Here is a 24,971-nt window from a genome sequence, read left to right on the forward strand (position 1 = left end):
ATGGTTCGGGCGGGGGGGGGGGGGGAGGGGGTTGCTCCTGAAGTAGGTTATGCAGAATCAACAGGGAGGGAAGTGGCCCCCACCAGCAGGGGGCAAGTGGAGTCTGACGGCTCTGAGAGCCAACTGTATGCGGTGGAACAGAAGATGGTAGAACTGTTATCGTGGTGGAATATGCCTCTCATATTTTCTATTAGCCTCTGTGTCGGTCAGTATTCCATGATTTTTTTTCTTTATGGAGAATCCTGCCATCTGGCTAGGAAGGCGAATGATGCTCTCCTCAGTTGACACAACTGGGAGGTGGGGCACAGGGAGTATTGGGATGTGAAGGACGACCATAAACCCAACATTTGACGCAGGAAGTACAGCATGAAGACATATGGCCGAACTTCCAGCACTTAAAGCATTGGATCAGGGGAGGGATAAATGGCTTTATGTCACGGCGGTAGACCATCACCTTGACCTTCTCGGGTAATGTGTCACCCTCGAAAGCCAAGATGAAGGCACCGGTGTCAACCCGACTATCCCTCGGACACTGATGGACGCGCCAGACGAAATGGACACCTCGCCTCTCTAAATTGGCGCGCAGCTCATAATCAGACTGCAAAGAACGTCCCTGTGAAATATGATACCCTGGACCATATTGAAGCTCTTATGGGGCGTGATGGAAACAGAAACATCGCCCAGCTGATCACAGGCGAGTGGTGCCCATGACTGGGCAGAGGATGTAGTTTCGATCAAGACCGAACCTGGTCGCATTTTGGACAAGCCCTCCACCTCCTCAAGCCTGTCTTCTAAATGATCTACAAAAAATGAGGTTTCATGGAAGATTCATACGAGGTACTGGGGTGAATAAGCTTCACTGCCGTCCTTAGCTTGGCGTTCCTCCCATGGTGTGGCTGGGGGGGATTTGTGGTCGTATTTCTTAGCACTGAAGTTAGATCTTGACCGCTTAGAGACTGCTGGTGTTTGAACACCAGCATGAGATGACGTACTACACTTCACGGGGTGTCATCTGCCCTGATGCCACACACTCCAACCAGGGGCCTGCCCCACGGCGCCACCTGGCAGGATGGCCATTGCCGGGAGTCCCGATGCCCCAGGGTGACAGGCATCTGCTCCTTGACACACGTGGGGAGTTAACGGTACAGGCATCAGTAGAGCAATCTCTGTGTGGTCAGGAGGCTACAACCAACACGGTACATGGCGGCCCCACCACAACGGACTGGCTACTGTGCTGGATATCAGGCGCAAACGATCTAAGACGTCCATTACCATCGACAGCGCAGAAAGCAATACTGCAGAGAGGATGGAGGAAAACGCATCCAGGAGGGTGACCTCACCCAACGGCTGGAGAATGAGCGGAAGTGCAGATCCGTGTCAACGAAGGATGCGAGAGGTCTCAGCACATGATGGACACTATGCACTATGTAAGGCGCCTTTCCCCAATTGGTTCGCTCTTCGGGAAAATTTTTAAAAATGGACGTCAAACCCTACAGGGGTCCATCACAAAGGCCGCAACGTGTGAGACTCCTTTTAGTCGCCTCTTACGTCAGGCAGGAATATCTCGGGCGTATTCTAACCCCGCATCCGCAGGGGGGAGAGGGGGAGAGAGAGAGAGAGCAGAGGGCGACGATTACCGCTGCAGAGTGCACGTCAACGTTAGCTGCCTCGTCTCGTGTGCCGTGTTCCTTGTCACCAATCTCTCCACAATATATCATGAAGTGAGGCCATGTGACACTTCGCTGCGACGCGTCCGTCGGATGGCGACGTCAAGCTCGGTGGTCCGCTTGGTGGTAAGCTGTGTGCCGATACTGGGTTTCACTCTCTCCTTTCCCATCATCCATAACAACACAATCCGACACTACAGCGTACAATCAATCATTACAGTCATTCACACGACATACATACACACCAGACATTTTGTAACAGGTCTGAGGAATGTAATGCCAAACTACCTCCAGTATCATATTGTCAAGGGCGCCGATGCATCTGCTGCCTACACTCATTGCATGGGACCACTTTTATTTTTGAGGCGCAAAATCTGACGCTTTAGGCAACGGCCAGGGCAGCGATCTGGGAGAGAGGGAGGGGGGTTCGTTTTTGGCCTCGTTCTCACAATATGGTAGGACAAAGACCACATCGTAAAGGAAAATGAGTAGACGACATTACAATTAGCAGGAGCAATGTGGATGCTTATCGCTGAAGAACGTGAAAGATGGAAACGTAAGGAAGAGGCCTTTTTCCAGCAAAAAAAATGGTTCAAATGGCTCTGAGCACTATGGGACTCAACTGCTGAGGTCATTAGTCCCCTAGAACTTAGAGCTAGTTAAACCTAACTAACCTAAGGACATCACAAACATCCATGCCCGAGGCAGGATTCGAACCTGCGACCGTAGCGGTCTTGCGGTTCCAGACTGCAGCGCCCTTTTCCAGCAAAGGACCTCATATGGGTATCATGATGATGTGATACCTGAAACATTATCTGTCTGTGGATGATCCCCTCTTTCCCGTCACGTGTGACGTGCGGCAAAATGGTTTGCCCTGTTGACGATAAGAGAACGCCGCAGGTACTCACCGCTCCGTTGTCGTGGTTGGCCATGTCCCAGACGGGGATGAGCGCGTTCAGCATGGCACCGCCGTCTGCGGAAGGAACAAAGTTCTGGCGCGTCATCACTGTGGACACGGCCCAGCTGTAACAGAGAGAAACGACGCCCACATTTACATCAGTGGACTGCTGCCTACCGCTAAAGTCGAAAATCCGATTCAATCCAAGCAACCTTCGCCATCCAACACCTTGTACTTGCTGCAGCAGGCGCGAAACCATGATTCGGTTCAGAGAAAGGGGGGTGTTCACTATTTGTTACTGTTCCCCCATTCCCTGAACTATCTATCATCCATGTTTTTAACCTGTCACACGTGTCTACGAGGTTAATAATAACAATAAAATATACAAAATACAGAGAATATAACGTGTAGACTGTCAATGGCAAGAGTAGCGTTTCTGAAGAGAGAAATTTGCTAACATCGAACGCAAGTAAACAGAAAGTGTTTTCAAAAGGTATCCGTGTAGACTGTGGCCCTGTATGGACATGAAACGTCGACGATACATAGTTCAAACAAGACGAGAACAGAAGCTTTCTGAGATGTGGTGCTACAGAAGAATGCTGGAGACTAGATGTATAAATGGCACAAGTAATAATGAGTTAGTGAATCGAACCAAGGAGAAAAGAATATGGGACAAGTTCATTATATGAAGGGATCGGTTGATAGGGCTTACCCTGAGGCGTCAAGGAATCGTCGACTTGAAAAAGAGTGTGTGTGTGTGTGTGTGTGTGTGTGTGTGTGTGGCGGAGGGAAGGGCTAAAGATTGTAGAGGGGGACCATGCTTAACTCTGGATCCTCTAAACCCTCGTAAAATTTACGATTGCAGTTGGAACCAATTCGTGGTTCTCGCCAATCTCGTAATGTCAGTACACGGTGTAAAGTGGGGCTTTTTTTACTTTTTTGTATCACATATACCACTGGAGACCTCTTAATTGTAAGTAAATGGTGCGTAAATCGTAAGTTTTAATTTCCTTTGCATAAAATATGGATTAGTAAAATTTACGATCGTTTAGTAACAAAGTAACATTTTCCCCCCTTTAGATTTCTATGGTACAGTAAGCAGTTTCAAATGCACTTGGGTTGCAGTAGCTATGCAGAGAAGGATAGGTTTGCACAGAACAAATTAGGGTGGCACACTGCATCGAACCAGCCTTCACACTGACGACCACGACAAATAAATGAAGAAAAGACAACAAAGCTGGTAGCGATAATGCCGAAACGGGAATCCAGTTGTTTCCGAAATCGTTGTCAATCTGTCCTCGTGCGATATCGGCAGACCAGGGCAGATGATAGCCAAGTGATTCAAGGAACGGGAAACGTCTCCAAATCGTGACTTTGGTACGTGGTTCTCTAACCGTTCACTTTGCTTTACACAGAAATTACGCCACAGCATAAATATTCCCCCGTTAATTATTCCGCCTCAATCTAAACAGTTTAAACGAAATTCATTAAAAGCGGGAAGTAATCAGAGGTAGCCCCACTTCGCTTTTCACGCTGACCTATAAGCGTAAGAAATCATTACAGCAGTTTTCGTGTTACACAGGAAGCTACCTCCACTCTTACGCAATGTATAACCCACGGTCCCTTTTGCCTCTAGGTTCCGTATCCCCACGTTTCGCAATTATTTTTTTAATCACTTTTCTGCAATGTCGATACATTTCACAACAACAGTAGAATTTACAAAGCTTTATGCGTTTTAAACATCACTACTGGACATTAAGACTGCTACATCAGGAAGAGTAGCTACTAACGAAATTTTACTTATTGTGTGTTAACAATGTAGTAGACGGAACACTTGATACAATTTGTGAATTCGGGTTACTGCAAAATATAAAACTTAATTTATTACAAAATTCAGAACTGTTATACAACGTTATGACAACAGACGACACACCGTCACGAGAGATACACATCTGTTCAGTTTTTTGTAAAATATTTATTGTACATTTCTTTACTATTGCTTTATTTAATTTATTTTTAGATCTGGAGATGATCACTACATGACATCGAAACCAGTTATCAAGTGTGACTATCTGCAACTGAGACTTTTATAAGTTTACATATTATATAAACATAAACGAAGAATAATGTACTGTGTGGACTTATTATCTCACAATAATATGCTGCATCATTACAGCTACAGTGACAATGTCTAATATAAAACCTAATATACGTAAAAATTATACACAGTAAAAGCTAGTAAAACATTGAAGGTCTCCTTTTAAGAGATGGACGAAAAGACTAATACCTTTGGCAGTTTCAAATTTCCCTTAAGGAGAAACACGAAAGTACTAAACAGTTTTGGCTTAACAACGTATTCGCCACGAGGTGAACGTGCGGTGCAATAAGATTGTAATCGTCAAGTTGCTAGATTGAATCTCGCTAGAAGTTTTTTTTTTTTACTTTTTAAAAATCCGTATTTATTAACGAATGAAAATTTTACTTAAAAATAATGAATCATAATTTTTATAAAACATAGTCTTCTTTTTAATTCCTATTAGCGTGAAAATTCGTCCAAAATAAATTGAAATTTGGGACAAAATGCGAAACACCAAAAATAAAACAAAATACACTTTTATTAAGCCGGCCGGTATGCCCGTGCGGTTCTAGGCGCTTCAGTGGGGAACCGCGTGACCGCTACAGTCGCAGGTTCGAATCCTGCCTCGGGCATGGATGTGTGTGATGTCCTTAGGTTAGTTAGGTTTACGTAGTTCTAGGGGACTAATGACCTCAGATGTTAAGTCCCATAGTGCTCAAAGCCATTTTAACCTTTTGAAATTTTATCAATCACTTTGCGAGAGTTATACTTCTGCTTATACAGGGTGTTGGCAACGGCCTTGCCGCAGTGGGTGCACCGGTTCCTGTCAGATCACCGAACTTAAGTGCTGTCGGGCGTGACCGGCACTTGGATGGGTCACCATCCAGCCGCCATGTGCTGTTGCCATTTTTCGGGGTGCACTCAGCCTCGTGATGCCAATTGCGGAGCTATTCGACCGAATAGTAGCGGCTCCGGTCAAAGAAAACCATCATAACGACCGGGAGAGCGGTGTGCTGACCACACGCCCCTCCTATCCGCATCCTCATCTGAGGATGACACGGCAGTCGGATGGTCCCGATGGGCCACTTGTGGCCTGAAGACAGAGTGCTTATGCAGGGTGTTACAAAAAGGTACGGCCAAACTTTCAGGAAACATTCCTCACACACAAAGAAAGAAAATATGTTATGTGAACATGTGTCCGGAAACGCTTACTTTCCATGTTAGAGCTCATTTTATTACTTTGATACAGCGAGGATACATGCATCCACCCTCCGTAGCATGGAATCCCTGATGCGCTGATGTAGCCCTGGAGAATGACGTATTGTATCACAGCCGTCCACAATAAGAGCACGAAGAGTCTCTACAGTTGGTACCGGGGTTGCGTAGACAAGAGCTTTCAAATGCCCCCATAAATGACAGTCAAGAGGGTTGAGGTCAGGAGAGCGTAGAGGCCAAGGAATTGGTCCGTCTCTACCAATCCATCGGTCACCGAATCTGTTGTTGACAAGCGTACGAACACTTCGACTGAAATGTACAGGAGCTCCATCGTGCGTGAACCACATGTTGTGTCGTACTTGTAAAGGCACATGTTCTAGCAGCACAGGTAGAGTATCCCGTATGAAATCATGATAACGTGCTCCATTGAGCGTAGGTGGAAGAACATGGGGCCCAATCAAGACATCACCAACAATGCCTGCCCAAACGTTCACAGAAAATCTGTGTTGATGGCGTGATTGCACAGTTGCGTGCGGATTCTTGTCAGCCCACACATGTTGATTGTGAAAATTTACAACTTGATCACGTTGGAACGAAGCCTCATCTGTAAAGAGAACATTTGCACTGAAATGAGGACTAACACATTGTTGGATGAACCATTCGCAGAAGTGTACCCGTGGAGGCCAATCAGCTGCTGACAGTGCCTGCACACGCTGTACGTGGTACGGAAACAACTGGTTCTCCCGTAGCACTCTCCATACAGTGACGTGGTCAACGTTACCTTGTACAGCAGCAACTTCTCTGACGCTGACATTAAGGTTACCGTCAACTGCACGAAGAATTGCCTCGTCCATTGCAGGTCTTCCGCAATCGCGAGTCATAGGCTGGAATGTTCCGTGCTCCCTAAGACGACGATCAATTGCTTCGAACGTCTTCCTGTCGGGACACCTTCGTTCTGGAAATCTGTCTCGATATAAACGTACCGCGCCACGGCTATTGCCCCGTTCTAATCCATACAACAAATGGGCATCTGCCAACTCCGCATTCGTAAATATTGCACTGACTGCAAAACCACGTTCGTGATGAACACTAACCTGTTGATGCTACGTACTGATGTGCTTGATGCTAGTACTGTAGAGCAATGAGTCGCATGTCAACACAAGTACCGAAGTCAACATTACCTTCCTTCAATTGAGCCAACTGACGAAACTAAAATGAGCTCTAACATGGAAATTAAGCGTTTCCGGACACATGTCCACATAACATCTTTTCATTATTTGTGTGTGAGGAATGTTTCCTGAAAGTTTGGCCATACCTTTTTGTAACACCCTGTATACATGCTTGGTAAGGGCACTGGAGAGGAATTTCGCCTTACTCAAGACACCGTTGTGGTTTTGTTTTCGTCCAGACATGTTTCAGCGCTTTTTGTGCTATCTTCAGTGGGTTTGTTTATTTTGTTCTGCAAATTTGTTAAGTGTCAGCTTTTGCAAACTTTTGGTACAAAATATTTACATTTGTAAAATGCGCGATTACTGTCAAATGTTTTTACGTCTGTTAGCATACAGTACAGAGTTGGTACATGTATCACTGAGTTGAGGCATTCTGTGTTTTTTATTTACGATATGTCTAACGTTTCTAGTTTTACAGTACATTTGGAAATACAGGTCATGTACGCATTTGTTTACATATCTCACATGGAGCTGTTGGAGTGCGCGCGCGCGGGCGAACCAAACACCACAAACGTCAACAGCGCTGCAAATCCGCGCGCCACACCCCACACAAACACGCCACGAAACAAATGAACACCATATAGTTACAACAATAAATAATGGCGGCGAAAACTCTCTGCTACGCAACAAAATGTGTAACGTCAAAAACAAAAGAAACAAGCGTGTTATCTCGACAAAAATGGTAAAAAGAGGGCAGCATCAAAAAACTTTAAGTGACACACACGATAAACAGTGATTTTCGGTCAGAAAAGCGTAATAAACACAAGAATGAAAAAAGGTTTCGTTCTTTGCAGACGACAAGCTACAGATTGCTTAGGAGACCTAAAGCTACTAGCATAAATACCCGATAGTTCCATGTGCGATATGTAACAAATGCAAATATCCACTGTATTTCCAAATGTACTATAAAACTAGAAACTAGACATACCGTAAATAAACAACATAGAATGCCGCAACGCAGTGATACATCTCTCAGCTCTATACTGTACGCTGACCAATGTAAAAACATTTGACAATAATCGCTCAGTTTACAAATGTAAATATTTCATTCCAAAAGTTTCTTCAAAGGGTAACATGTAAAAATTATGTAGAAGGAAAATAAACAGATCCACTGAAGATAGCACAAGTAGTACTGAAACATGTCTCTGTGAAAACAAAACAAAACTACAAAAGTGTCTTGCGTAAGGCGAAATTCCTCTCCCGCTCTTTTTTATTTCGAGAGACTGAAGAGCACTATTGATGTCCATGTCCGCAATCATTCAGATACAGACGAACACGTTAATCAGGGAGAGTATATACTTTTTTTTTGTACTCAAAAGTGCTCGAAGATATTCTAATCTTCACAGGTGATTACTTTTCGAGTTTTTTAGAACTGCGCCGAACCAAAAACGGCGGTGAGAGCTTAACATTGCATGTGTAACTTGACTCAGGATGTGATGTTCAGGGTGGTTATAATTAAACATTCACCACGTGAGCCCGTATGGACGGAAAAACGTTTACCGTACGGGTACCAAACTCTACAGGAACGATGTTCAGACTGTGCGCTGCAGAATCTGCTCTGTAGTATTAGTGTCGTGGCTTCTCGTCAGGCGCCAGTACTGGTAAGGCGATGTAACGTGCAAACACAAGTATCAGTGTGGATCACAGCTGCAGTCAGTCCCGGCCGGAGTGGCCGAGAGGTTCTAGGCGCTACAGACTGGAACCGCGCGACCGTTTTTGCAGTCGGTCAAAAGGGATATGGGAATTGTGAGCAGAGCTTTATTCATAAACCTGTTTTAGCAGTAGTGCAGCTGCTTTTCACGAATATCGACGCATTAAAGGAACACAGATATTCTCTTTCCGCAACGCGTTTGCAGGACATGACTCAGAACATCGCGCCTCAAATTACTGAAGACTTTACTGTTGCCCATGGTTGACAATGCTAGGCGTAGTAGGAAGGTTGAAACATCCTGGCAGATTAAGACTGTGTGCCGGACCGAGACTCGAACTCGGGACCTTTGCCTTTCGCGGGCAAGTGCTCTACCATCTGAGCTACCCAAGCACGACTCACGCCCCGTCCTCACAGCTGCCAGAGGATTTCATATCAGCGCACACTCCGCTGCAGAGTGAGAATCTCATTCAGAAAGGTTGAAGATGGGCATGGCGTGGCAGGTAGCCAACATTTCACCTGACATGTTTCTGGCAACAGCAGAGCGATCTCTAGTGCGGATCCAGGTTTTGTGGATGCAGATGGTCGTCACATCGAGCTAAATTTGTAACCTGGAACGTAAACATGGCGCGCTGTAACAAACACGTAAACATGGCGCGCTGTAACAAACGTTACTCTCTCACAAGGAAATTATAATCTGTTTATTTCAAAGATTTATTTGTCATTTCCCTTCCGCATGTCCTTACAAATGTTTCCTACGGTCACTCGTTCTTCACAGGGGCCCTCTCTAGTAGCGAAGGTTCCGTTACAACTAAACTACACTATTGGCCATTAAAATTGCTACACCAAGAAAAAATGCAGATCATAAGCGGGTATTCATTGGACATATATATTATACTAGAATTGGCATGTGATTATATTTTCACGCAATTTGGGTGCATAGATCCTGAGCAATCAGTACCCAGAACAACCACCTCTGGCCGTAATAACGGCCTTGATACGCCTGGGCATTAAGTCAGACAGAGCTTGGATGGCGTGTACAGGTACAGCTGCCCATGCGGCTTCCACACGATACCACAGCTCATCAAGAGTAGTGACTGGCGTATTGTGACGAGCCAGTTGCTCGGCCACCGTTGACCAGACGTTTTTAATTGGTGAGAGATCTGGAGAATGTGCTGACCACAGCAGCAGTCGAACATTTTCTGTATCCAGAAAGGCCCGTGCAGGACCGGCAACATGCGGTCGTGCATTATCCTGCTGAAATGTAGGGAGGCAATGCCTTAGTTACTTAAGGAAATAGTTTCGAGGAATACTGGAGAAACATAAGCAAAAAGGTGAAAGAAGTGCCTAGAGTGAAATTTTCCTTAATGGGTATGGAGTCTCCGCAGTATATGTACATGGTACCAGATCTACGGGAACAGATTTTGTTGGAAGGAGACTGGTTGAAAATACACTAAGTCAATATGTTATTTAGCAGTCAAGAGATAAGCGTAAGGTATGAGGGAAGATTTAAGAATGTTAAATTTAAACGTGAACCAACATAGAGGCAAATCATCGATTTATATAGCATTCGTGACACGAAGTAGTATGTAGAATGGTAGGATAGGGTAGGAGATACAATACGTGGATGTGGGAATATCAAGCTAATTAATCAGATGCCAGTAAAGTACCATTCCAAGCAGATTCTAATGCAGCCGTGATTTATTATATCGCATGTGCGAATAGGGGCAATGTTGATTTAGTGTTTCCATCTAACTGTATAACAGTCTTGAGTTCAGTGAAACTCGGTATGTTTTCCCTAGCTGTGATGGATGGGAACACTACGTAACAGTTAGAACTGTTACAAATATATCAAGATTTCGGCGGAGACGTGCCAAGAGTCTAGTGTTTTATCACTGCGACGTCTCGTTCGCTGCTCCATGAAAGGAGGAAGAAAAACAAACAATGACTTCACTACGACTTTGCAAACGTCAGAAACGGTCCGAAACGGAGCAGCGACGTGCAGCATCCGTCGGTGTGTTACGGGTTTGTAGGCCACGCTGGGAGAAAGTGCCGAAGAGCTGAAAGTGTTTTCTTCTCTCCGGACTACGGGCGAAACCGCAAAATATGGCGGAGAGCGCTATCGACGACAGCGGTACGAGCCATTCGTAGCAACTGTAGTCACGTCATCACGCCTCCAGCGTTGTTGATGGCCTCGGTGTCGCGAGCAAGAATGTCCACAAGTTTTTTTCAGGTGTGCCATAACAAGCTACAGCCACTCATCGATGAAGACATCCCTTACAGTTATCAAATTTCTGCGTTGTTGACTGCTGCGTTCCAACAGTTCCAAACATTTACTGTGGGTTTAGAATGGGTGATTTAACCGATCAGTCGAGGTCCCGCGTGTTCGTCAACCAGGAACTATCGTTGCGGACCAGTCACGGGATGGTTGTTGTGAACTTGGATGGCTGGAGTGGTCACAGTACAATCAGCATGAAGATGTGGAAGGAAGGGTGATAAGATATTGGTCGCAAATATGATTGAGACATTCTGTGAGAACTTACCTTCCTTACAAGGCGCCGGTATGAGACTGATCAGAAATTTTTTGACAGCCTAGAATCCGAATCAAACCGGGTTTCTCTATCCAGCGCGCTGAGGATATCGTGTGTCGAGAGAGCAATTTGAGCTCTGTGTAAAACATGTTCTGGAAGCTATGTCAATAGCCATATTGATTATTTTGTTCCAGGTAGGTGATAACGTGTGAACTCTAAGTTCGGTATGGGTTTCTAATGCCGTGATACATAGTACAAATTCTCTGGCCGATGTTGTTACACAATGAAGCATCAGTCCGGTATTTATTAAATTTTGTGCTGATGTTCATAACTGGTATCAAGAGATTAAATATTCCATGATCGGCATCATCTACATCTACATTTATACTCCGCAAGCCACCCAACGGCGTGCCACTGTCATTACCTCCCTTTCCTGATCCAGTCGCGTATGGTTCGCGGGAAGAACGACTGCCGGAAAGCCTACGTGCGCGCTCGAATCTCTCTAATTTTACATTCGTGATCTCCTCGGAAGGTATAAGTAGGGGGAAGCAATATATTCGATACCTCATCCAGAAACGCACCCTCTCGAAACCTGGACAGCAAGGTGCACCGCGATGCAGAGTGCCTCTCTTGCACAGTCTGCCACTTGAATTTGCTAAACATCTCGGTAACGCTATCACGCTTACCAAATAACCCTGTGACGAAACGCGCCGCTCTTCTTTGGATCTTCTCTATCTCCTCCGTCAACCCGATCTGGTACGGATCCCACACTGATGAGCAATATTCAAGTATAGGTCGAACGAGTGTTTTGTAAGCCACCTCCTTTGTTGATGGACTACATTTTCTAAGGACTCTCCCAATGAATCTCAACCTGGTACCTGCCTTACCAACATTTAATTTTATATGATCATTCCACTTCAAATCGTTCCGCACGCATACTCCCAGATATTTTACAGAAGTAACTGCTACCAGTGTTTGTTCCGCTATCATATAATCATACAATGAAGGATCCTTCTTTCTATGTATTCGCAATACATTACATTTGTCTATGTTAAGGGTCAGTTGCCACTCCCTGCACCAAGTGCCTATCCGCTGCAGATCTTCCTGCATTTCGCTGCACCTTGCTAATGCTGCAACTTCTCTGTACACTACAGCATCATCCGCGAAAAGCCGCATGGAACTTCCGACACTATCTACTAGGTCATTTATATATATTGTGCCCATGGCGACAAGCGAATGAAAGGATAACAGATCCAGCAGATGAACAACGCGCCTACCCGTTGTGCGACGGACCATCCACTTCATCCCCAAGGTTAGTGGAGTTTCCATTGAGTAACTGTATTTCTACCGTCCTTCCTCCGCTCCCTCCTTCCCTGTCCCTTCCTCTGCAACCACGCTCTCGCTATGACTCTCGATAAACCGACCGAAACACTCACTTCTGGGTGTAATAATATTATGGGCGACTGATACTGGGAAGGGTACAGCCTCCATTCAACAACTACCGCAACATTCCTGTTCTCGTATCCAACAGCCGCGTTTCCAGAGGTAGCAAGACTTGGGTCTCGAGAATGGCTGATTCTTGTGGTCATTCGCCACTTCGTCTACGGACAACGACAAACATAATCGACACTCGCCGCTGAGCGTCACTGAATGGCACTCATTGTCACAGCTGAATCTGGCTCCACACCATACAAGTGCCGCTCTGCCCCTAACATACGAGTATGCCAGTGTTTCAGCTGTTGTCACCAGTCTGCTCGGCAGAGCCACTGCAACAACCCCACCACCTCCTGTTGTGTATCCCCTCCCCCTGGAAGGACCCGTGCGCACTGTTGTTGCCACACTGTTGGCTTGAGTCCATCTCAACAACACCCGTCCTGCGTTCATTACACTACAGCCAACTGCCTGCGATCTGCCGATATGATGCTAAGATAGTCTTCACGCCAGTGTTACGACTTTTCTATGAAAGACGTCGACAGCATGAATGTGCACTTCCTCTGTGCATGCTGTTTTGCGATCTTCCCCCTCGGAAGATCCAGTAACGTTGGGACGTTAGTAAAACTGACATAAAATGTCAATTTTCAAAGTTATCTCTGATTTATTAGTTGAACTCTTGGATGAAAAGTTCCCAAAGTTTCAATGATGAAAACGCAGCCCATGTGCCTGAAAAATAATTAAATGTGTAACGCGACGTTCCCGCCACACCCAATGTTTGAAGCAACAATTCTATACTAGCTCGGTGAAAAAAAGATTACGTGAATTACACCCACTTCCAAATTATGTTCTGGATGCTGACAAGCACACTCGCAAGTTTCTGGCCGATCCTGAAGTTTTAAGAAAGTGCTTTCATGGCAAAGCCCAGAATCCAAATGGGTCCCTAAATTCACACATACGGAAACGAAGCCCTAAAACCGCATTTTCATCTGCTGCCGTTGTCGGAATTTCAATTTCGCGATGAAGATATTAGAGAGAATGGACTTCAAGATAGGAAACTTCACTTATGACATCCTGAGAAAAATCAATTTACGGCGCCTCTCTGCAGCTAAAAGCTCAGTTGAAGACCTGGTGAAGGAAAGAAGACAAAAAGCAAGAAACCAAAAGAGAAGCCTTGAAGAAAAAGAGGACGCTGGCAATAAATCTGAGGCCTTCTAAATACGTGTCATAAGAGAAAACGTTAGGTTGAACTTTAAATTGCATGTCTAGAAAATTATGATTTTAAGGCTTAATGTCTTTTTCTCAGAATCTATGAAGGCTAGAATTATAAAATTTTGTGTACTTATTTCTACAAACCCAATAAATGTTTCAAAAGTAAATTTTGAAATTCTGAGTGTAAGCTGACATATGGGACAAAGTGCTTGAAATTTTGCATGAATTTTATATTGCACTTAACAGAATTATGATTAAATAATTACTAAAATTGTCCTATTCGGTATGTTTCTTGAATAGCTTCTGATAAAAAGACACATACACTTTTTTAAATAAAATTTTTAAATTCCATAAAATAAGTTACATACACTCCTGGAAATTGAAATAAGAACACCGTGAATTCATTGTCCCAGGAAGGGGAAACTTTATTGACACATTCCTGGGGTCAGATACATCCCATGAACACACTGACAGAACCACAGGCACATAGACACAGGCAACAGAGCATGCACAATGTCGGCACTAGTACAGTGTATATCCACCTTTCGCAGCAATGCAGGCTGCTATTCTCCCATGGAGACGATCGTAGAGATGCTGGATGTAGTCCTGTAGAACGGCTTGCCATGCCATTTCCACCTGGCGCCTCAGTTGGACCAGCGTTCGTGCTGGACGTGCAGACCGCGTGAGACGACGCTTCATCCAGTCCCAAACACGCTCAATGGGGGACAGATCCGGAGATCTTGCTGGCCAGGGTAGTTGACTTACACCTTCTAGAGCACGTTGGTGGCACGGGATACATGCGGACGTGCATTGTCCTGTTGGAACAGCAAGTTCGCTTGCCGGTCTAGGAATGGTAGAACGATGGGTTCGATGACGGTTTGGATGTACCGTGCACTATTCCTTGTCCCCTCGACGATCACCAGTGGTGTACGGCCAGTGTAGGAGATCGCTCCCCACACCATGATGCCGGGTGTTGGCCCTGTGTGCCTCGGTCGTATGCAGTCCTGATTGTGGCGCTCACCTGCACGGCGCCAAACACGCATACGACCATCATTGGCACCAAGGCAGAAGCGACTCTCATCGCTGAAAACGACACGTCTCCATTCGTCCCTCCATTCACGCCTGTCGCGACACCACTGGAGGCGGGCTGCACGATGTTGGGGCGTGAGCGGAAGACGGCCTAACGGTGTGCGGGACCGTAGCCCAGCTTCATGGAGACGGTTGCGAATGGTCCTCGCCGATACCCCAGGAGCAACAGTGTCCCTAATTTGCTCGGAAGTGGCGGTGCGGTCCCCTACGGCACTGCGTAGGATCCTACGGTCTTGGCGTGCATCCGTGCGTCGCTGCGGTCTAGTCCCAGGTCGACGGGCACGTGCACCTTCCGCCGACCACTGGCGACAACATCGATGTACTGTGGAGACCTCACGCCCCACGTGTTGAGCAATTCGGCGGTACGTCCACCCGGCCTCCCGCATGCCCACTATACGCCCTCGCTCAAAGTCCGTCAACTGCACATACGGTTCACGTCCACGCTGTCGCGGCATGCTACCAGTGTTAAAGACTGCGATGGAGCTCCGTATGCCACGGCAAACTGGCTGACACTGACGGCGGCGGTGCGCAAATGCTGCGCAGCTAGCGCCATTCGACGGCCAACATCGCGGTTCCTGGTGTGTCCGCTGTGCCGTGCCTGTGATCATTGCTTGTACAGCCCTCTCGCAGTGTCCGGAGCAAGTATGGTGGGTCTGACACACCGGTGTCAATGTGTTCTTTTTTCCATTTCCAGGAGTGTATATACAGCGTTATTACAAATGACTGAAGCGATTTCACAGTTCTACAATAACTTTATTATTTGAGATATTTTCACAATCCTTTGCCCACACATACAAAAACTCAAAAAGTTTTTTTAGGCATTCACAAATGTTCGATATGTGCCCCTTTAGTGATTCGGCAGACATGAAGCCGATAATCAAGTTCCTCCCACACTCGGCGCAGCATGTCCCCATCAATGAGTTCGAAAGCATCGTTGATGCGAGCTCGCAGTTCTGGCACGTTTTTTGGCAGAGGAGGTTTAAACACTGAATCTTTCACACAACCCCATAGAAGTCGGGAGAGCGTGGAGGCCATGACATGAATTGCTGATCATGATCTCCACCACGACCGATCCATCGGTTTTCCAATCTCCTGTTTAAGAAATGCCGAACATCATGATGGAAGTGTGGTGAAGCACCATCCTGTTGAAAGATGAAGTCGGCGCTGTCGGTGTCCAGTTGTGGCATGAGCCAATTTTCCAGCATGTCCAGATATACATGTCCTTTAACGTTTTTTTCGCAGAAGAAAATGGGGCCGTAAACTTTAATCCGTGAGATTGCACAAAACACGTTAACTTTTGGTAAATTGCGAATTTGCTGCACGAATGCGTGAGGATTCTCTACAGCCCAGATTCGCACATTGTGTCTGTTCACGTCACCATTAAGAAAAAATGTTGCTTCATCACTGAAAACAAGTTTCGCACTGAACGCATCCTCTCCCATGAGCTGTTGCAACCGCGCCGAAAATTCAAAGTGTTTGACTTCGTCATCGGGTGTCAGGGCTTGTAGGAATTGTAAACGGTAAGGCTTCTGCTTTAGCCTTTTCCGTAAGATTTTCCAAACCGTCGGCTGTGGTACGTTTAGCTCCCTGCTTGCTTTATTCGTCGACTTCGGCGGGCTACGCGTGAAACATGCCCGCACGCGTTCAACCGTTTCTTCGCTCACTGCAGGCCGACCCGTTGATTTCCCCGTACAGAGGCATCCAGAAGCTTTAAACTGCGCATACCATCGCCGAATGGAGTTAGCAGTTGGTGGATCTTTGTTGAACTTCGTCCTGAAGTGTCGTTGCACTGTTATGACCGACTGATGTGAGTGCATTTCAAGCACGACATACGCTTTCTCCGCTCCTGTCGCCATTTTGTCTCACTGCGCTCTCGAGCGCTCTGGCGACAGAAACCTGACGTGCGGCTTCAGCCGAACAAAACTTTATGAGTTTTTCTACGTATCTGTAGTGTGTCGTGACCAAATGTCAATGAATGGAGCTACAGTGAATTTATGAAATCGCTTCAATCATTTGTAATAGCCCTGTATAATCCAAAGTAACTTAGTAACTTAACAGTAAATGAGTTAATTTCGTGTAAAGCAAGGCACAAAATCTGATTGCCGCTCTTCAAAATTGTATATTTTGCGCATCTTTTAAATAAACGTGCACCCCCCCACCCCCCCCCCCCCCCACCGCCACCACCGCCAATGTACCTGAAGGCACATTCAACAGCGATCATTTGTTCATGCCGTTCTCCATCTGTGCGAAAGTACTTTTTCAATGCTGAAAATATGTTCGCAACAAGATGAAATTTTAATCCACCTATCCAAGGGCACGGAAATACTAGAGTACGTTCGGTAGCGCTCGGTCAGTGTGTTCATCGTGTAGCATTTTCCATTTCCACCAGTGTGTCGCGTCCAGCATATGCTCTCATAGCTTGCTTAACCTTGACTTCTAGACAGTATTGTATTACATCGGGGTCTATATCGTCTGAAGTATTACGCTCTTGACTGCACATTCGACACAAGACGCAGGTAACTCTTATTCTAGACACTCTCTTACAGTCGTTTGGGATTCTCAAAAGGCGAGCTATCTCCTGCCGCGGGATAGCTCAAACTATGGCATTCGTGGATAACTGAAGTAAGTAAACGTGCTAACTACAGGCCGTGGTCAACCGATAAGGCTGTCTGACTACATTGCCGTAAACATGCAGATATGCTTTGTGGGCCGACGCTGGTGACAACTTCTCTACACGTGGTGGCCTCAACTCGCGCTTGTAAAAGGAGGATGGACAGAATTCCTATTACGAGAAAGACGGTTGAAGAAATCTCACGAACCAGTCTTCACAGCTCTCCGACCTTCAACTTAGTAGGCTAAGTTCTCAACAGTGATACTATCCAGGAGATTCGATTCCTCAGAAACTCAGGATGGTATGAATTAAACGTTTCTCGCTTTTACTGCCGCGTCAGATTTGCTTGTATACTCAAGCTTTCAACGACTTCATTTGTCCTCATCGTCAACAGTAAACAGTCTAATGGAGGCGTCACGAAGTCACGGAATTCCATATACCATCAAATGTTACATCGGTGACTGATGGAGTAACATTAGCTGCTATGTTGACTCCGTTAGATGGTACACAACCCATCTTATTTCTCGGTATCCTTTCAGCATCGACCACGATTTTCCATGCACTACTAAGGGTATGGTCGCCATCCTGATAGAAGTTGATCTTCCTGATCTCAACGGTGTCTTGGATAATAGAATCCCAGGAGATAGACGCATTTGGTTAAGATCTTTGATTGATCCAAGATAATCGCATATTTGTTTCACAGACTGTGTAACACATCAGCTTTGTCAAAATAACGCCATTCAGTATCGCGCAGGCACGCTGTACAGTTTTCTGGCATAATACGAAGTATGTTCCTCGACCGTTTAGAAATCTTGTTTTGATAGTACTGTTTACACATTCAGTGAGAGTGTACTTAATTTGTTCGACAAATTACAGGATATCACTATATTCTATGTCAAAAGGCATTGGATAACATCTACATTACTATACGGCTAAAACAGTTACCAGGACTCGTTTGTAATGACTTTCAGGGGCAACAAATATTTGATTTTCACTACTTCATGTAGTTATTGAGCGAATTTAAAAATTTAACATTGTATCATAATCTACCCATTACCCATATAATCCTAAGTTGCTAGTTTAGCACACTTAGACAATTTTTAACGTTAGAAAGTGTGCATGTCTATTGAGGCAGCGCAGCCCACGACGCGCAGATTACTCAGTGATATATTCATCCAGTATTTCAGAATGAGAATATTTAGCGAGATGCAATAAATATTGCAGATAACTTCAAACTTTCTCGACACCTTTTCTCGCTGAACCCCCCCCCCACCCACCCTTTCACAAAATAACGAAAGGAAAAAAAGTTTGGCGCGTACTACACTTGCGCTGTTCGTGCAGTAATACAGGGTGATTCAAAAAGAATACCACAACTTTAAAAATGTGTATTTAATGAAAGAAACATAATATAACCTTCTGTTATACATCATTACAAAGAGTATTTAAAAAGGTTTTTTTTTCACTCAAAAACAAGTTCAGAGATGTTCAATATGGCCCCCTCCAGACACACGAGCAATATCAACCCGATACTCCAACTCGTTCCACACTCTCTGTAGCGTATCAGGCGTAACAGTTTGGATAGCTGCTGTTATTTCTCGTTTCAAATCATCAATGGTGGCTGGGAGAGGTGGCCGAAACACCATATCCTTAACATACCCCCATAAGAAAAAAATCGCAGGGGGTAAGATCAGGGCTTCTTGGAGGCCAGTGATGAAGTGCTCTGTCACGGGCTGCCTGGCGGCCGATCCATCGCCTCGGGTAGTTGACGTTCAGGTAGTTACAGACAGATAAGTGCCAATGTGGTGGCGCTCCATCCTGCTGAAATATGAATTGTTGTGCTTCTTGTTCGAGCTGAGGGAACAGCCAATTCTCTAACATCTCCAGATATTGTAGTCCAGTTACAGTAGCACCTTCGAACAAAAAGGGACCAAAAACTTTATTGGCTGAAATGGCGAACAAATGTACAACTAAATGAAACTTTATAGCTCCCTTAATTCTCCGACAGATAGTGCTTAGCTCTGCCTTTTGTCGTTGCAGAGTTTTAAATTCCTAAAGTTGTGGTATTCTTTTTGAATCACCCTGTATTTCAGCACCACCAAACTTGACTTACTTTATTACTTTTCACTATTAACCCTATTCATAACACATTTTGCACACAGTATCCACATGTATCACTGAATATATCTCCAGAATTTTATCACTGTTCGAAATACAAATGGTTCAATGGCTCTGAGCACTATGGGACTTAACTACTGAGGTCATCAGTCCCCTAGAACTTAGAACTACTTAAACCTAAGGACATCACACACATCCATGCCGGATGCAGGATTCGAACCTGCGACCGTAGCGGTCGCGCGGTGTCAGACTGTAGCGCCCAGAACCGCTTGGCCACTCCGGCTGGCTTCGAAATACAGTTCAGGATATATGACTTGAGTGATGGTCGTGATACATGAAAATTAGATTTTCTTTGTTATGCCTGGGAGTTCGAGTCTTCAAATAAACGGAGTCCGGGGGGAGCGAGTTACCGGCGCTCACTGTACTAAGTTGTGCCACTCTGCGGTCAGCTTCATTATTTTGTGGAGGGTGGCAACGAGAAGAAGTTTCCAAAATATTTGAAATTGTGGGCACAGTTTGCAATTCGCTAAGTGCTCTCATTCTCCAGTATTGGATGAATACAGTGTGGGTAATTTGCTGCCTTAAGACATACAGTATGTGATCAAAAGTATCCGGACAGCACAAAGGCGTACAGGCCGAGCTCGTCTGCTGACTGACAAGAGACCACAGACAGTTGACGAGGACCGTAATGTGTAACAGGCAGGCACCTATCCAGACCATCACACAGGAATTCCAAACTGCATCAGGATCCACAGCAAATACTATGACAGTTAGGCGGGAGGTGATAAAACTTCGATTTCATGATCGAGCGGCTGCTCATAAGCCACACATCACACTGGTAAACGCCAAACGACGCCTCGCTTGGTGTAAGGAGGCTGAACATTGGATCACTGAACAATGAAAAAACATTGTGTGGAGAGACGAATCGCAGTAACATCCCTGTAATCGACTGGCCTGCACAGAGTCCTGGCCTACACAGAGTCCTGACCTGAATCCTAAAGAACACCTTTGGGATGTTTTCGAACGCCGACTTCGTGCCAGGCCTCACCAACCGACATCGATACCTCTCCTCAGTGCAGCACTCCGTGGAGAATCGGCTGCCATTCCCCAAGAAAACTTCCAGCACCTGACTGAAAGTATGCCTGCGAGAGTGGAAGCCGTCATCAAGGCTAAGGGTGGGCCAACAACATACTGGATTCCGCAATTACCGATGGAGGGCGCCACGAAATTGTAAGTCACTTTCAGCCAGGTGTCCGGATAATTTTGAACACATAGTGTGTATGTTTTTATGACGGATGGATTACATACCCAGTTACAGTTGCGTCCATTTTATTTGATGGACAGGTTAATTGTGCAGCTACTTTTACACAATCTGTTGATGCCCCAAAAGGATTTGTATTAAATAATTTCGCAACCACGACTGTTTTTATTCTGAAATATTCTGAAATTCTCTGCATTGAGTGGATGTTTACGTTATTTCGTCAAACGTACGCCCACCGCAATAATTGCTCATTGTGTTAAACTTCAACATACGATTATAAAGAGGGCGGAAAAACTATGGAACACAACAAATACAACACATTACCACGCCTAATGCAAGCTACGAAAACCGGTGGCATTCAAAACAGCTTCTAGTCGTCTCAGATGGATACAAACAGGTCCTGTATGGTATTTAAGGGGAATACCGTACTTGCTACTAAATCGTTGCAAATTCAGGTAACGACGATGGAGGTGGACAGAGAGCACGCAAAGTTGTCTCAAAGTAGGCCACAACGGCTGGTAACACTGAGATCTGGGGCAGTGGTGACCATCGGATATGCGACAGTTCATCCCTCGTGCCCAGAAAAGCACTCCTGCACGATGCGAGCTGGGTGAACAGGAGCATCGTCGCCTCGGGACACAGTGGCACCACTGGGGAACAAACAACGAGAGCGAAAATAGTCACATAGGGCTTGCGAGTAACGCGACCTTAGAGGCTAAACATGGGGCCCACGAAATACCACGATATGGCTGACCAAACCATCACCGGCTGGAGTGGCCGAGCGGTTCTAGGCGCCTCGGGCATGGATGTGTGTGATGTCCTTAGGTTAGTTAGGTTTAAGTAATTCTAAGTTCTAGGGGACTGATGACCTCAGAAGTTGAGTCCCATAGCGCTCAGAGCCATTTTTTTGGCCAAACCATCACCGCAACTCCGCCTTGCTTCGCTCTTGGGGCGTAAACACAGCCGTGAGTTGGAAACAGTAAGCAAAACGATGCATCAGACTAAATGACTTTCTTCCACTGCTCCAATGTGCATGTCTTATGGCTACAAGACCACGTTTATCTGGGACGGGGTTTTGCATCGCTGGTAGGTGCTATTCGAATCCCAGCTCGCACTGCAATTCCCTGATTATGTTGTTTTCTTGTTGACAAGGTTCGCGAGTGCGGCATTTAATTCGTCAGTGACTTTTGCAGCTGTCGTCCCCTTATTTTCCGTCACGACCCTCTTCAGTCACCATATGTCAAACTCACACAATTGTCCTCGTCGTCACTTAGCGGACGATGTTTTCCACTTTTTCTGTTGTTGTTCTGGTCTTCAGTCCTGAGACTGGTTTGATGCAGCTCTCCATGCTACTCTATCCTGTGCAAGCTGCTTCATCTCTCAGTACCTACTGCAGCCTACATCCCTCTGAATCTGCTTAGTGTATTCATCTCTTGGTCTTCCTCTACGATTTTTACCCTCCACGCTGCCCACCAATACTAAATTTGTGATCCCGTGATGCCTTAGAACATGTCCTACCAACCGATCCCTTCTTCTAGTCGACTTGTGCCAGAAATTTCTCTTCTCCCCATTTCTATTCAATACCTCCTCATTAGTTATGTGATCTATCCATCTAATCTTCACTACTTTTCGAAAGCTTCTATTCTCTTATTGTCCAAACTATTTATCGTCCATGTTTCACTTCCATACATGGCTACACTCCATACAAATACTTACAGAAACGACTTCCTGACACTTAAATCTGTACTCGATGTTAACAAATTCCTCTTCTTCAGAAATGCTTTCCTTGCCATTGCCAGTCTACATTTTATATCCTCTCTACTTCGACCATCATCAGTTATTTTGCTCCCCAAATAGCAAAACTCCTTTACTACTTTAAGTGTCTCATTTCCTAATCTAATTCCCTCAGCATCACCCGACTTAATTCGACTACATTCCATTATCCTTGTTTTGCTTTTGTTGATGTTCATCTTATACCCTCCTTTCAAGACACTGTCCATTCCGTTCAACTGCTCTTCCAAGGCCTTTGCTGTCTCTGACAGAATTACAATTTCATCGGCGAACCTCGAAGGTTTTATTTCTTCTCCATGGATTTTAATTCCTACTCCGAATTTTTCTTTTGTTTCCTTTACTGCTTGCTCAGTATACTGATTGAATAACACCGGGGATAGGCTACAACCTTGTTTCACTCCCTTCTCAACCACTGCTTCCCTTTCATGTCCCTCGACTCTTATAACAGCCATCTGCTTTCTGTACAATTTGTAAATAGCCTTTCGCTCCCTGTATTTTACCCCTGCCACCTTTAGAATTTGAAAGAGAGTATTCCAGTCAACATCGTCAAAAGCTTTCTCTAAGTCTACAAATGCTTAAAAAAATTTTTCCGTATGCACTATAAATCTTCCCTAGGACGCCTCTTGAAACACGAAACAGATCGATCATCTTGATAATTGCAGTAACCACCACACGAGCTCCAACACGTAGCTCCGACATAACGCACTCAGAACCACACAGTACACTGTTCTGAGCTCGACTGACACTCCCAACGTACTGACGACACTGCACAGGTGCCGTTCGTGGTCAAATACAACAGCGCGACCTGCAGGCTTGGTTAGCACCTGCATTCATGTTCAAACGTGCATTTTTCCCGGTGTTTCCGTATTTTCTGTGATTTGTCAAAGGCATTTGATTGTGTGAACCACAACATCCTTTTAAGTAAATTAGAATTCTATGGTGTCACGGGCAGTGCTGCAAAATGGTTCAAGTCCTACCTCGCTAAAGGAAACAAAGGATGTCAGTGCAAGGGACTAGTGAATTAAGTCATCAGTCATCATCAGAATGGGAAGAAATTACATGTGGTGTCCCACAAGGATCCATCTTAGGACCATTGCTTTTTCTTGTGTACATTAATGATCTCTCATCAGTTACACTGCCAGAAGTAGAGTTCGTTTTGTTTGCAGATGACACAAGTATTGCAATAAATAGTGTGTCGAGTGTAGTTCTAGAAAGATCTGCTTATGATTTTTTCATGGATATTAATAAATGGTTTAAAGCCAACTCACTGACATTAAACTTCGAAAATTGAGAACCTGTAAGAGGTTTCCACCCAGCATATGTATAAAGTATGAAGAAGAGCATATAGAAGAGGGTCTTAAATTCCTGGGATTACAACTTGATAATAAATTCGGTTGGGAGGAACACACTACAGAACTGCAGAAACGCCTTAACAAATCTGTGTTTGCAATTCGAGTGTTAGCTGACACAGGCGACATAAAAATGAAAAAGCTTGCATACTTTGCCTACTTTCATTCCATAATGTCATATGGTATAATATTTTGGGGTAACTCTCCAAGTCAAAAAAAAGTTTACAGAGTGTAAAAGCGTGTAATACGTATTATTTGTGGAGTAAATTCACGGATGTCCTGTAGAAACCTCTTCAAAGAACTGGGTATACTAACTACTGCCTCTCAGTATATTTTACTCCTTAATGAAATTTGTCCTAAATAGTATATCTCTTTTTCCAACAAACAGCTCAGTTCATACATACAATACCAGGAACAAAAATGATCTGCACAAGGACTTAAAAGCACTTACTTTAGTTCAAAAAGGGGTCCACTACTCAGGAACACTCATCTTCAATAATTTGCCAGTAAACATAAAAAATTTAGTTACAAATAAAGATCAGTTTGAAAGGAGCCTGAAATACATACTAGTGGCCAACTCCATCTACACCATTGACGAATTTTTTAATAGAAACAAATGATGTATATATTCACACTATTAATATTGTTACTTCAGCTTTAAAAAAATTGAAATGTTCCACATCCACGAGGATCTCCTCAGCACGAATCTATGGAACGAAAAACTAATCTAATGTAATCTAATCTTTGTACAACCCCTGCACCTCTCAGTTGCTTATGGCAGCACTTTACGAATTTCGGCAAATCATTATACGAAATTAGGACTGCTGATATTTTTAAAAAAACTCGG

General features: G+C 44.9%; 1 protein-coding gene across 1 annotated transcript in view; it reads right to left on the bottom strand.

Annotated features, from left to right (window-relative positions):
• Nucleotides 1-24,971, bottom strand: part of LOC126425281 (actin-histidine N-methyltransferase) — a 424,338-nt gene that overhangs the window by 58,061 nt on the left and 341,306 nt on the right. The window contains exon 8 of the mRNA XM_050088254.1: nucleotides 2,576-2,690. Within this exon, the coding sequence (XP_049944211.1) occupies nucleotides 2,576-2,690 (115 nt within the window). The remainder of the gene's footprint in view (nucleotides 1-2,575; nucleotides 2,691-24,971) is intronic.

Source organism: Schistocerca serialis, chromosome 10, assembly GCF_023864345.2.
Source record: "Schistocerca serialis cubense isolate TAMUIC-IGC-003099 chromosome 10, iqSchSeri2.2, whole genome shotgun sequence".
Lineage (NCBI taxonomy): Eukaryota > Metazoa > Arthropoda > Insecta > Orthoptera > Acrididae > Schistocerca > Schistocerca serialis.